This window comes from Gopherus evgoodei, chromosome 1 (genome assembly GCF_007399415.2).
Source record: "Gopherus evgoodei ecotype Sinaloan lineage chromosome 1, rGopEvg1_v1.p, whole genome shotgun sequence".
Classification (NCBI taxonomy): domain Eukaryota; kingdom Metazoa; phylum Chordata; order Testudines; family Testudinidae; genus Gopherus; species Gopherus evgoodei.
The window spans coordinates 309,357,596-309,371,385 of NC_044322.1; the positions used below are offsets into that span (position 1 = coordinate 309,357,596).

The 13,790-nt window shown below is 47.8% G+C and overlaps 1 protein-coding gene across 1 annotated transcript in view; it reads left to right on the forward strand.

The window, feature by feature from the left end:
- DBX2 (developing brain homeobox 2) overlaps positions 1-13,790 on the forward strand; it is a 34,385-nt gene that overhangs the window by 11,087 nt on the left and 9,508 nt on the right. The window contains exon 2 of the mRNA XM_030554189.1: positions 13,482-13,577. Coding sequence (XP_030410049.1) covers positions 13,482-13,577 — 96 coding nt within the window. The remainder of the gene's footprint in view (positions 1-13,481; positions 13,578-13,790) is intronic.

The window sequence follows — 13,790 nt, forward strand, 5'->3', positions numbered from 1 at the left end:
ATTTTATTTTTTAAATTTGATTATTTATTAAGTAGTACTCACCTACATTCACCAAGGATATTTCTTGCTGCTTTTTACAGCACTCTGCAACTCTTGATCTTGTTATACAGAGATTAAAAAAAAAAAAAAAGGGGATGTCCATTGTAATAAAGGCCTATTGGCAATCCTAATTTCAGCCAATAGATAGAAATAGCTTCCACAGAGCATTGCCACAGCTGCTTTGTGGCTTGAGCTGGAGGTTTCCTTTCCTTCAGACGTCTGGCCACACTCTAGCACAGCTACTCTAATGGACGTGATTGGTCTCTGATGCTCTAAAAGTGGTAGCTTCATGAGTATCAGCAGACAGTGCTGAGACTGTTTGCCTAAACCATGCCACAAAATCTATATGTTCTATTGTTCTGCAGTCTACATGTGGTGTTAAAATTTGCAGAGTACCTAATATTGGCACAGAAGTGGTTCTAGTTCCCATATGTGAAATCCATGCCAGCTATGCCATTGACCAAAGCCTGCCCACATGGCATGCTTCCAGTGCACCCTTCTTGCCATATAGATTGTCCCCAAGATAAAGAATACATAGAGAAATGTGCAAAAAATGTGCATAAGCGCCAAAGGTGATAAGGAGCTTACAAAAATGAAAAAACCTCAGATGTTGTCACCTAACCTTAGATGTGTCCTTAACATCTGCCTGATTTTTGTGGCTGCAAGGGAAAGATCATTTTGCTACTTGCATATTTCAACCCCTTTTGGGTGATATATCTTTTTTTTTTCTTTTACATTGTCTGACTGGCTAATTTTTGAAAGTCCTACTGAAAACTAATAAAATAAAAATGAAAACATAATTATTTCCATTAATTTTCTATGCAGGATTTTAAAATACTTTTTTGGGTGTTTTTTTTTAAAAAAAGAATTGCAAAATACTTTTGAGGAATATTTGCTCACATTTTTAAATAGATCTATTTCTGCCACACATGCATTGCTTTTATGTTTGCTGTCTGAACATCAAGTTTTATTGACCTGAATATTCATGGAAAGAAAGGCATGTGTGAATATTCACAGAAACCCAAATTTAAATTTGCAACAGTAAATGCATCAGAACAGCTTTACTCCTGGGGGAATTCTGCACCACTGCCCAAAGCAGAATTTTGCAGAAAATAATGTGTGCAGAATTTCCTTTTCCCCACAGAAATGGGATGCCACTAGGGACCAGTGGACGCGGCAGAGCCCAGCTCATACATAGAAGATCACTGCCTGGGGGAATGGGAAGAGGCTAGAGGGTCCCTGGCAGCTGCAGTTCTTCTTCGAGTGATTGCTCATATCCATTCCAGTTAGGTGTACGCGCCGCGCGTGCACATTCGTCGGAAAACTTTTACCCTAGCAACTCAGTGGGCCGGCAGGTCGCCCCCTAGAGTGGCGCCACCATGGCGCTCCATATATACTCCTGCCGGCCCACCCGCTCCTCAGTTCCTTCTTACCGCCCGTGTCGGTCGTTGGAACAGTGGAGCGCGGCTTAGCTGACCTCCACTTCCCTAGCTACTCGTTTTTCTCGTATTTAATTATGCAGTTATAACACTTTTATTTATATATTTGTATGGTTATACGTGTTTTCTTTGCTAACATAGTTAGTTTAGTTAGCGGGGTTCAGGAAGTAGCCCCTTCCATGAGCCCAGTGCCGGAGCCATGCATGGCTCACCGGGTTAAAAGGGGCCCGGCCTGCCAGAAGCCGCGGCCGAAGAGAGATCTACATGACTCCTGTTTGAAGTGCCTCAGGGAATCACACTTGACAGATAAGTGCCCCATTTGCAAGGCTTTTAAGCCGAGAACAAAAAGGTGCGGGACTTTCACTTACCCCTCCACCTTGGGCGCCGAGCGATGTTCAAGCGGCGGGCAGAAGCGCCTCCTCGGCACCGGACCCCGCCGGTACTACCAAGGCCTTTCGGCACCGACCGTCGCCGGCACCGAGGTCGACTCGGCACCGCTCCCTTCTTCCGAGGTCGAGAGAGTCTACGATTCCTGCTGGTGCCTGGCGGCTCCCCGGCACGCGCCGTGGTTGAGCCCCCTGCTCCCGCTGCTTCCGTGCCACCTGCATCGCAGCCAGAGAGCTCGCATAAGTTGCGTTACCCGGCACCGACACCTGCAGAGGCACCGATGACTTCGGCTCCGTCGATTCCAGTCCCCCAGGACCATGGAATCCGGTGCCTGGCAGCTCCCCGGCTCGCGCCGTGGTAGAGCTTACTGCTCCTGCTGCTTCTGTGCCAACTGCACCACAGCTAGACAGCTCGTCTAAGATGGCTCGCCCGGCACCGACGACGTCGGCACCGTCGATCCCGGTCCCACGAGGGCCGTAGAATCCGGTGCCTGACGGCTCCCCGGCACGCGCCGTGGTTGAGCGTATTGCTCCTGCTGCTTCCGTGCCAGCGGCACCGCAGCCAGAGAGCTCGTCTAAGTCGGATCGCCCGGCGCCGACACCTGCTACGGCACCGATGACGTCGTCACCGTCGATCCCGGTCCCACAAGGGCCGTAGAATCCGGTGCCTGACGGCTCCCCGGCACGCGCCGTGGTTGAGCGTATTGCTCCTGCTGCTTCTGTGCCAGCGGCACCGCAGCCAGAGGGCTCGTCTAAGTCGGATCGCCCGGCACCGGCACCTGCTGCGGCACCGATGACGTCGGCACCGTCGATCCCGGTCCCACAAGGGCCGTAGAATCCGGTGCCTGACAGCTCCCCGGCACGCGCCGTGGTTGAGCTACTGCTCCGGCTGCTTCCGTGCCAACGGCACCGCAGCCAGAGAGCTCGTCTACGTCGGATCGCCCGGCACCGACACCTGTTGCGGCACCGATGACGTCGGCACCGTCGATCCCCGGTCCCGCAAGGGCCGTAGAATCCGGTGCCTGACGGCTCCCCGGCACGCGCCGTGGTCGAGCTAAGGCCCCGGCTGCTTCCGTGCCAACGGCACCGCAGCCAGAGGGCTAGTCTAAGTCGGATCGCCCGGCACCGACACCTGCTGCGGCACCGATGACGTCGGCACCGTCGATCCCGGTCCCGCAAGGGCCGTAGAATCCGGTGCCTGACGGCTCCCCGGCACGCGCCGTGGTTGAGCTCCTGCTCCGGCTGCTTCCATGCCAACGGCACCGCAGCCAGAGGGCTAGTCTAAGTCGGATTGCCCGGCACCGAAGCCTCTGAGGCACCGACAACATCGGCACCGTCGATTCCAGTCCCACAAGGGCTATCGAATCCGGTGTCCGACGGCTCCCCGGCACGCGCCGTGGTTGAGCGTATTACTCCCGCTGCTTCAGTGCTGACGGCACCGCAGCTAGACAACTTATCTAACTAGGTTCGCCCGGCACCGGCACCTACCGAAGCTCTGATGACCTCGGTACCGTGGATCCCGGTCCCACGAGGGCCGTCGAATCCGGTGCCTGATAGCTCCCCAGTACACACTGTGGTTGAGCCTGCTGTTCCCTTCACGCCGGAGATGTTACCAACGGCGAGGGCTCTCAGTGCCATGACAGAGTCAGTGCTGCCTGACCCGGGCACCGCCGGTACGGGTAATACAGTCTCTTCAGGGGACTGTCCCCTGTCAGTACAGCAGAGCGGCACCGTTCATGGTCACGGTCCCGCAGACACTCCAAGTCCTGTCGGCACGCCGGACACCACTGGCAGTCCCGGTGCTGGTTTCCTCGGTACTGGTCGCACTCGCTGCACCGGTCGGTATCCCGTTCGCCGACCCGCTATCGGCACCGTTCCGACATCTGGCACCGGGGCAGGTACCTTGACTCCTGTAGCCTTTCTCCGAGCCTCGAGATCTCGGTCGACCTCCCGACACCGTGCGGGTCTGGATCTCGTGCCAGGTACCGATACGCCTCCCGATGCCGGTCCCCGGTGCCGAGTTGGGCAAGGTCCGAGTGAGTCAGAGGCTCTGCCCGTGCCTTCTTTTAGTACCCCCATGGCAGTCCGGACGCGCATCCGTGTCATCCCATATGCGCAGATTTTATGCTCAGGACCACGATCCTGATATGATGGCCAGCGGGCGCCAGCCCCGAAGCAGAAAGAGGCTTGGCGAATGCAAGGTGTACTCTGCAGGGGCCCTGCAGCTCTGGGTAGCAAAGCAACAAGCCTTGCTTAGCTGCGATAATTATAACACCTGGGTGAAGGAGTTTCTCCCTCAAAACTCCCACCTGGAGTTCGCTGCCGTCTTGGAGGACGGGGGAAAGAAGGTTCCCAGAGCGTCCCTCCAGGCCTCGTTGGACGCAGCAGACTCTGCGGCCAGCACTCTGGCCTTGGGTGTCGCCATGAGGTGCATTTCATGGCTTCAGGTTTTAAACCTCCGGCCGGAGCTGCAGTATGCCATTCAGGATTTACCCTTTGTGGGTAAGGCATCTTCGTGGCAGAGACAGCCCCAGACTGCGAAGCCTGATGGACAATAGGGTCCTAATGCGTCTCAGCATGTATACGCCAGCGACCAAACGCAGGCCTTTATGGCCCCAGCCGCCATACTCTGTGCCTAGCCAGAGGCAGAACTCTGGAAAACGGCAAGGCCAAGGTGGTTGCAGACAAACGTCAGCCCCCTAAAAAGCCAAAGTCAAGGTCCCTCGCAATTACCACTGGGACCAAAGACGGACCTTCCAAGGTTCGCCGGAGGGCGGTGTACCAGTCGCAGGACGGGATCCCGATCCCGCTTTCTCCTGGCATGGCCCCAGTTACTTTCAGATCGCTGGGTCCTGCGCACGATGGAGCATAGGTACCACCTTTAATTTGCTCCAGCCCTGTCCCCCTTCAGCGGACGAAAGGGGCAAGGGGTTTTACTCCCGTTATGCCCTAGTCCCCCACTCGAACACAGGTCTCAGACCTCCCTGGTCCTGCATGGACTCAACCGGTTTAGGATAAGGTTGAAGTTCTACATGGTATCCCTGGGAACCATTATTCCATCCTTGCCTCCTGGGGGCTACTATGCCGCCCTGGATATGAAGGACGCGTACTTTCGCAGTGCCATCTTCCCTCCACACGGGAGATGCCTCCGCTTTATAGCCAGCGGTGAATACTCCCGGTTTACGGCCATAGTCGCCGCCTTCCGTCGCTGATGTCGGATATGCGTTTTTTCCGTATCTGGACGATTCGCTTATCCGAGGAGACTCTGAGACACAAACCGCTCAGCCGTGGGCATCGTCACGGTCTTATTCACAGATCAAGGCCTGATGATTACTATAGAGCGATCCACTCTGGTTCCCACGCAGAGGTTGGGCTTCCTAGGGGCTATCCTGGTCTCCTACCTAGCCGGAGCCTGCTTATCACAACTGCGGTTTTAGGCGAGGGCAACAATCATCTGAGGTCTGAAGGCTTCCCAACGACCTCAGCTCGCTCTTGTCTCAGTCTCCTGGGTCCATGGTTGCCCACAAGTTTGTAACCAAACACGCCAAGCTCCGCCTCCGTCCTCTCCAAGTCCGGCCCACCTCGGCGTACCGCTTGGACAGGGAGCCAATGGTCATGGTAGTCACCGTTCCCTCGAACGTCTTAGGCTCCCTAGAGTGGTGGCTAACTCCCTCCTTGGTGTGGACAGGGATGCGGTTTCATCCGCCCCAGCCCTCACTGCCCCTGACGGCGGACGTATCATTTCTCTGCTCGAGTGCTCATGGTCGCCTCCGAGCTTAAGGCCTTTGGTCTTCTAAGAAGCTGGCATTCCTCGTTAATGCCCCAAAAATGAGAGTAGTCCGCCTGGCATGCCAGGGGTTCCAGCGGCAGCTGCGAGGCCGTTGTATCTCGGTGTTTACAGCCAACACAAGGGCCAGGTGCTTCATAAGTATTCAGGGGGGACATAGTCCTCCCCCCTTTTTTGTCAGGAGGCCATCCATTTCCGGGTCTTTTGCATGGCCCACTCGATGGAGCTGGCGACGTCTTTTCTCCCAGGCGTTCGGAACGTCTTAACTCTTTGACTCAGCAGGTTTTTCCTGTCTTACGAGTGATCACTCTGCCCCATGTGAGGCGTCCCGCTTTCCGGAAGTGGAGATGTTTCCTCACACAGACCTGTTCGCTCACCGCGAGAGCAGGAAATGCCAGGTGTTCTGCTCCTTCCAAGGTCTCTCCTCGGAATCGATCTTGGACGCATTCCTGATGCCGTGGAGAGGCCAACTGCATTATGCCTTCCCACTGTTCCCAGTGGTTCATTAGGTCCTGCTCAAACTCCGCAGGGGCAGAGCGCGCATCATCATGATCACTCCAGAGTGGTCCAGGCAGCACTGGCATACCACGTTGCTCGGCCTGTCAGCCCAGACCTCATCACTCAGGGCAACGACAGACTTCGTCGCTCGGACCTGCAGCCTCTTCGCCTCACGGTGGCTCCTACGTACCTGAGTCGGGGTGACAGGCAGCCTTCCACCTGGTCAACGTACCGGGCCAGGTGGAAGCGTTTCCTTTACAGCTGCAATACGCTCAATCTTGCTCCTGCTGAGGTCTCGATCCCCTCTATTTGGCCTGCCTCTGGCCTTCAGCGGCAGGACCTGGCGGTATCATCGCTGAGGATACTCTCGGCAGCCATCTCTACCTTCCAGCAGGCTAAGATGGACGTTCAGTGTCCCACGCTCTATGGGTTCGAGGTCCCTCAAGGGCTTGGAGCGCTTGCACCCTCGGGTGCGCCGCCCAGCCCCGCCCTGGGACCTCAACCTAGTCTTGGCCAGACAGGTCTCTGAGAGCAGAGCCCTTACGGGGGTTCCGCCGTACACTAGGTTCCACAAAGACAAGGTGCAGTTATGACCGCACCCGGCTTTCCTCCCTAAGGTGTTTTGGCCTTTCATGTTACCCACAGCTTAACGCAATGGGCATAACCGTTGCACTCCTTGGGCATCTGTGGAGTGCTCGCATTATATTGACAGAATCATTTCCTAAGGTGCCCCAGCTCTGCCCCGGTAGCGGGCCAAAGGGAGGGCTTACTTGTTTTCCTCTCAGAGGATCTCATCTTGGGTGATGGCGGACATCCCCACTTGTTATGATTTGGCTCATATTTCCCTAAGCCACATCACTGTGCATTCTACCAGGGCTCAGGCTTCATCTGCCGCCTTGCTGGCTCGTGTTTTCTACCCACGAGATCTGTCGCGAAGCTCCATTGGTCCTCGGTCCGTACCTTGCTTCGCAGTATGCCCTGGTTCAGCAGTCAAGAGAGGCTGTAGCCTCTGGCTCAGCAGTTTTATTCTGCCACATTTCACTCCGACCCCACCGCCTTTGTAAGGCTTGGGATTCACCTAACTGGAATGGATATGAGCAATCACTCGAAGAAGAAAAGACGGTTACTCACCTTTGTAACTGTTGTTCTTCGAGATGTGTTGCTCATATCCATTCCGCACCCGCCCTCCTTCCCCACTGTCGGAGTGGCCGGCAAGAAGGAACTGAGGAGCGGGTGGGCCGGCAGGAGTATATATGGAGCGCCATGGTGGCGCCACTCTAGGGGGTGACCTGCCGGCCCACTGAGTTGCTAGGGTAAAGTTTTCCGACGAATGTGCACGCGCGGCGCGTACCCCTAACTGGAATGGATATGAGCAACACATCTCGAAGAACAACAGTTACAAAGGTGAGTAACCGTCTTTTCCCCACACACCCTGAGGGAAGGAGACAGCGGCATGCAGGAAACTCCACACAAGTCTGGGACCCAGCATCAAGCTGTTTACCCCTCAGAGCCCAGGGATCCAGAGGGGCTGGTGTCCGGGCAGCAGGGGCATGGCTGAGCTCTGGATGAGGAGGGGGGCGGCTGTCTGGGCTGGGGGGGACCCTGCGGCTGGGCTCTGAGGGAAGGGGATGCAAGTATCTGGGCAAGGTGGTGTCCCGCAGCTCTGGAGGGGGTGCGGGTATCTGGACTAGGGAGGCCCTGCAGCTGGGCTCAGGGGCGAGGGGCAGGGAGAGGAGGCAGAGAAACATGAACTGGGTTGTTAATAAGGGTTCTTTAACTTTCTACTCCTGGGAGAATTTTGTGTGTGTCTGTATTGTCACAGACATACTTGCTGACAGGTATTTTGAAATAAATTACTAAAATAATTGAAATGGTGTGATTATATAGTGTTTTTGACAAATTTGCAGAATTTTTCAGTATTTTAAAATATGCGCCAAAATTTTTTTTGGCAACAAATTTTTATTTTTTTGGGTGCAGAATTCCCCCAGGAGTAGAGCTTGCACAATACACTAGCCAAGTGCATGTGATTGTGTTCCCTCTGGTGGCGATTTCAGCAACTCAGCAATCTGCTACTGTCTCATGGACAGGAAAATTCACCTTTAGTCAATTGGTGAAAGCTTGTACTTGTGGTGCTGAAAAAGTCTTGGGATTGATCACCTCTAATGACCATGGTGGTGTGCTGCTCTGGTCCCTTAGACTTGAACATTCATCCAATCTGTGAACAGAAACCACACTGTGTGACTTATTTGGCCAATCACAACTAACCAATTCCCCTGGACTACACTATTGGATATTGCAGAGAAGTGTTCATGATATTCTATAGAGTTAAACTCTGTGTATTGAAAATGTGTTTTAAATTATTTTGAAGAAGGAATAAATGTGAGGAAATCACATTCTTTAGTATCTACTCCATGGGCAGAAAAAGAGGCTAAATTTATCAGATGAATATTTATTTATGTCTAATATTTTGGAAAGTATATTTTCAAATACATTTATCTAGGTCTGTTAATCATGCGAAAAGGAGAGTCTCAATGCTGCAGCTGAAAGAATTAGGACTCCATATAGATCCAACCAGTGAATTGTAGAATTAGGGCCTAGAGTACTTTCCTAATGTGTTTCACAGTGCTAGAGTTTTTAATAAAATACCCTACCCCAGAAAACCCCTTGAAACAGTCACTTTAGAATTTCATAATGATTTAATCTAAACTCTTTCACGTGAATTGTACTTAGAAACTTGACTATGAAGAAAGGACTGTGTTTTGGGACCTCTGTCTGCATTGTAGACATGAGTTTCTAGTGTGCAGAATTTTCAGTTTTAGAACTATTTTGTTTTCAGATTTGGAAAACCATTTTAGAATGTCGGTGTCTGAGACTATGTCTAAGCATTACCCTTTGCTGAATGCTAAGGTTCAGTTTACAACGTATAAGTATACTACAGTATATTTATTGCTTAGTTTTTGTAAATGCTTGGGGTTTATAAAGCTGAATATAATATAGCATTATTAATTATATTTTGTATTCACCATCCTGTTACAGTGTAACAAAATGTATCATCGTTTTCAAATACTAAATCCTGGGAGATTTAGGACCAGGTACTGTCACTTTCAAGAAAAAAGCTCATACAATAATTTTGAGCTCTTTCATATGTAATCAGGGCAGTGGAATTTATTCCTTATTCTGACTTTTGAGTTTCAATGATCTGTGTGACAAAACCTGCAACCCTTACACCTATGTATAGTGCTGTTTAGTCCTGCACATTGTCCCATTTAATTCTATGGGAATGCTAAGGGAGAGAGGCAGTAGACACATGAGCAAAGATTTGCGGGATTGGCCCAAGTTAATGTTTAATTCACAGATGGGTCTGTACATTAGCAGTTTTATGGCTACCATATCTTATGCAGGCTATCAAAAAACCCAGGTTCCTAGCTACCAACTGGCATTGCAGCTGTTTTTGGCCTTATGTAAGGACTAAAAAATGTTTGGTTGAAATTGCTTGACCAACAAATGGATTGATTTACCATTTTGTATATGACAAGGAAATAAAATGTATATAATATTTTTCCTATCCTTATATCCAATATATGTTTTACGTGATAGCTACAGTTACAGTCGTGCTGCATAAAATTCAGGACTAAATGAACCTGACCAATATGTATTGCATCATTTTGCGCAGACAGTTTCCATTCTATTATATTGTTTCACACATGGTACTTGAAAAAAGTTTAATAAAATGAAGTGAAAACTATTTACTATATCTGTCATACATAAAAATGTACTTGTTTGAATCAAGATAAACCATCCATGGGACTGTTTAGTCTGCAGAAGAGAAAAATGAGGGGGATTTGATAGCTGCTTTCAACTACCTGAAAGAGGGTTCCAAAGAGGATGGATCTAGACTGTTCTCAGTGGTACCAGGTGACAGAACAAGGAGTAATGGTCTCAAGTTGCAGTGCGAGAGGTTTAGGTTGGATATTAGGAAAAACTCTTTCACTAGGAGGCTGGTGAAGCACTGGAATGGGTTACCTAGGGAGGTGGTGGAATCTCCTTCCTTAGAGGTTTTTAAGGTCAGGCTTGACAAAACCCTGACTGGGATGATTTAGTTGGGGATTGGTCCTTCTTTGAGCAGGGGGGTTGGACTAGATGACCTCCTGAGATCCCTTCCAACTCTGATAGTCTATGATTCTATGTTTTTATGGACCCATGGTCCCCCAGGGAGTGTTATACATCTACATAATGGACCTGAGCCTGAGCTGATGTCAGTCTGTGTAGTTCCCACACAATGATTTCAATGGAACTACACTGATGTACACCTCCTGAAAATCTGGCCCAGTGTCTCTAAGAATTTGCATGTAGATTTCTCATAGCTGAAAGATTTAAAGATGTTTAATGACCATTGGCTATACATCTAAGGAAACTCAGGGCCATTGTTTATCCCACAAGGTCTGGAATAGATTAATCTAAAAAAAGCCCCAGAAGCCACCTGTTTGAGATCTGTGGAAGGATGTCATCTGCATCTTATTTCTGGGTGCGTCATCACAAATACAACAGAGAGGCAGTTTTTGGGCCTGATCAAAAGATCACTGAAGTCAAAGGAAAGATTCCCACTGACTTTGTTGGACTTGAGAGCAGGCCTTTAGAGATCTTCTCTTTTTGCATGATGGCAGAATCCCAGCAGATTCAGGTGCTGTCCGCAGCTTTCATGCAACTGCATAGATTATTTCAGGTTTTATAAGGCAGGATTGTGTTTTAGTTTCTGATGCTGCTCCCATTGAAGTCAATGGGAATTTTAACATTTACTTCAATAGACCTAAAAGGACATAGACATAAAAGGAGCAGGCCTTTTGTGTTTACAAGTCATGTATAGAAGCAGAAAGGTTTAGTGAATGGAGAGAACTCTATATGCAGGAGTATGCTACCCACTTCTCTGAAGTGATGATATATTCAGTTTGATATATCCAGGTGATGGGAGTATAATATTGCAAGGGCATTCTGGGCACCATGTTCTCAAGAAGATATTAAGAAATTAGAGGGAATTCAGAAATAAGCCACAAAAAAGATCGCGGGACAGGAGGGAATGACTTATAAAGATAAAAACCTTAAACAGATATAGGATGGCCTAGGGTGGGGAGGGCATGATAGCCCACAGATTAGATATTTGCATGATTTAAACACCAAGGAAGTGTGGTGCCTGGGGTACAGTGAGGACTAATAGGCTATGATTCAGAAATAGATAATTTAGGCTGACTGACAGGGAATACTCTCTAACAGCAAGACCTATTTGGCTGTAGAATAGTCTCCCAAAGAAAGCAGTGAAATCCCCTCACTTGGGACTGTGAAAACTATAGTGGACAAAACATTAGCAAATGTACTGGAAGGAATAGGCCTGCATTTTCAGGGAGATGGACAAGATGATCTAATAGGTCTTCTCCATCTCAGTCTTCTGTGATTCTGAAATTAGTGTCAAATCCTGCCCATCTTACTTGCCCCAGTAGTTCTATTGATGCCCTGTACTCTAAGGTCATTGTGATGCCAACAGGACTATTTGGATGAGTAAGGTAGGCAAGTTTTGACTTTATATTTTTGATGTCCTTTAAACTGCCTACCATAACTGTTTCTGATGGTAAAGAGTTCCATGTCTGATGATCCTGTCTGTTTGTAAATGCCTCCAAAGCACAAAATACACCTCTACCCTGATATAACACTATCCTTGGGAACCAAAAAAATCTTACCACGTTATATCAAACTTGCTTTGATCTGCCAGAGTGCGCAGCCCCGCCTCCCTGGAGCACTGCTTTACCGCGTTATGTCCAAATTCGTGTTATATCGGGGTAGAGGTGTAATTAATATCCTTGTAGCTGTATAATCAAAAGAGAAGAAATGTATGATAAGGGTTGTCATGTGTTAAGATAAATTTAATATAAAGGCCAAGATTTAAATAATGAGTTCTTAAAGTTAGGCTTCTAGACCATATTTGATTACAATGGGAGGTGTGCAGCACATTTGAAAATCAAGCTACTTATGAAGGTGTCTGAGTATGGAATCAAGAGCCTAATTGTGAGTGCTCATTTTAAAAATCATGTCAAAATATTTTCAAAAAACATATAAATGAGGCAGATTGATAAGACAAATGCTGTCATTTTGACCAGTCTTTACTTCTGATTATTCATTGCTTCTTTATAGTAAAAATAATGTTGTTTGAAGTCTTTTAAAAATAAGCAGTTTATTACAAAATATTTTTTATTCAGATGTGACACTGGAGATTTAGACAGATTACAACACAAAGAGGATCCCCCCCCCCCCCCGCTACAATAAGTCAAGCAACTGATGTGGTGGTTACATTGCAGATCAAATTTTGAAAAAATATTATTTTTTCAACTACAGCATGTCTGCCTTCAATATGGAGGGGGAAAAAAGGAGAAAACCACATTTTAATAGTTCATTGGTGCTGGCAAAAATATGAATGTAATCAAGAGTATTCTTAGAAAAAAATTATCTTTATGGAAATATCCTATAGAATTTACTACAGAATGTGATCTTTTCTGTTGGTTTTTTTTTTTTTTTTTTTTTGGCATTCTGTAGAAATTAACACAGAATTCTATAGGCTGGTTAAAAAACCCCTACAGAGATGTTAAATTCTCTGAGCCCAGTTCTGCAGCTCTTAGTTGTATTTAATAGAATCGTCCTCTGCAATTTCTTACAAATAAAAGGGACTATTTGTGTTGTGAGATGCTATTTAACAGAAGAATGGCAGAATCAGGCCGTGTCATTTTAGAATAATTTCTGTAGAACTTAGTTGATTTATCTTTACTACATTTTACAGGCATTTTCATAAAAAGCTTGTTTATTGATTTCCTTACTCCATCTGAGTAAAAACTGACCTGTAAATAAGATACTTATTGCCAGGTAGTGCCTGTCAGTTCTGTTTTTTTTAAAATCTCTCCCCAGTACATTTTACCTAGCAAGGTTGTATAAAATAACTTTTAGATGGATTTACAGTTAGTTATGAATTTTGGCCAATGTGTTCAGATATATTACTTAGGATGTGTGGCACTAAAACAAATAAATATTGAATCCTCGGAATTGCAGTCTTGCGATAAATGTACTGTGATGCTTCAGTATGTCATTATTGAAGCAATAAATGAGTTAAAACTAGCCTTGATTAAGTTACTTAAAGATTACTTGGCTGATTGTCCTTCGTTATAAAAAATCTCTGCTTAAGAAAAGAGAAGCAGGGTTTGTGAGGCAGGACTTCAAATGCTGACTTTTTGAAAATTGTTGTGAATATCACTTAAGATTAATGGATAATCAATTAGATCTATGCTTTATTTGCAGTTCTTTCCAAACACTTTTTTCTCCGAGCCCCACCATTCTACTCAGCATGCTGTGGTGGGTCCTGTCAGCATCCTGTATCCCCCACTGCTTTTCCAAGTAAGTTTTTATGCTTCATCAGTAATGCTTGAGTTATTCTGTAAACCAAAGCAGCAGGATTTAATGTGTTCTGGAAAACTAATTGGTGATGCAATGGCAGCAGCTAATTCCTCAGTAAAATTACAGCAATCCTATTCAGAAGGTTTCCAAAGATTTATCAAACTTAAGTACACTGAGCAATTGTGAGAGATTTCTAATGGCATTGAGACATCC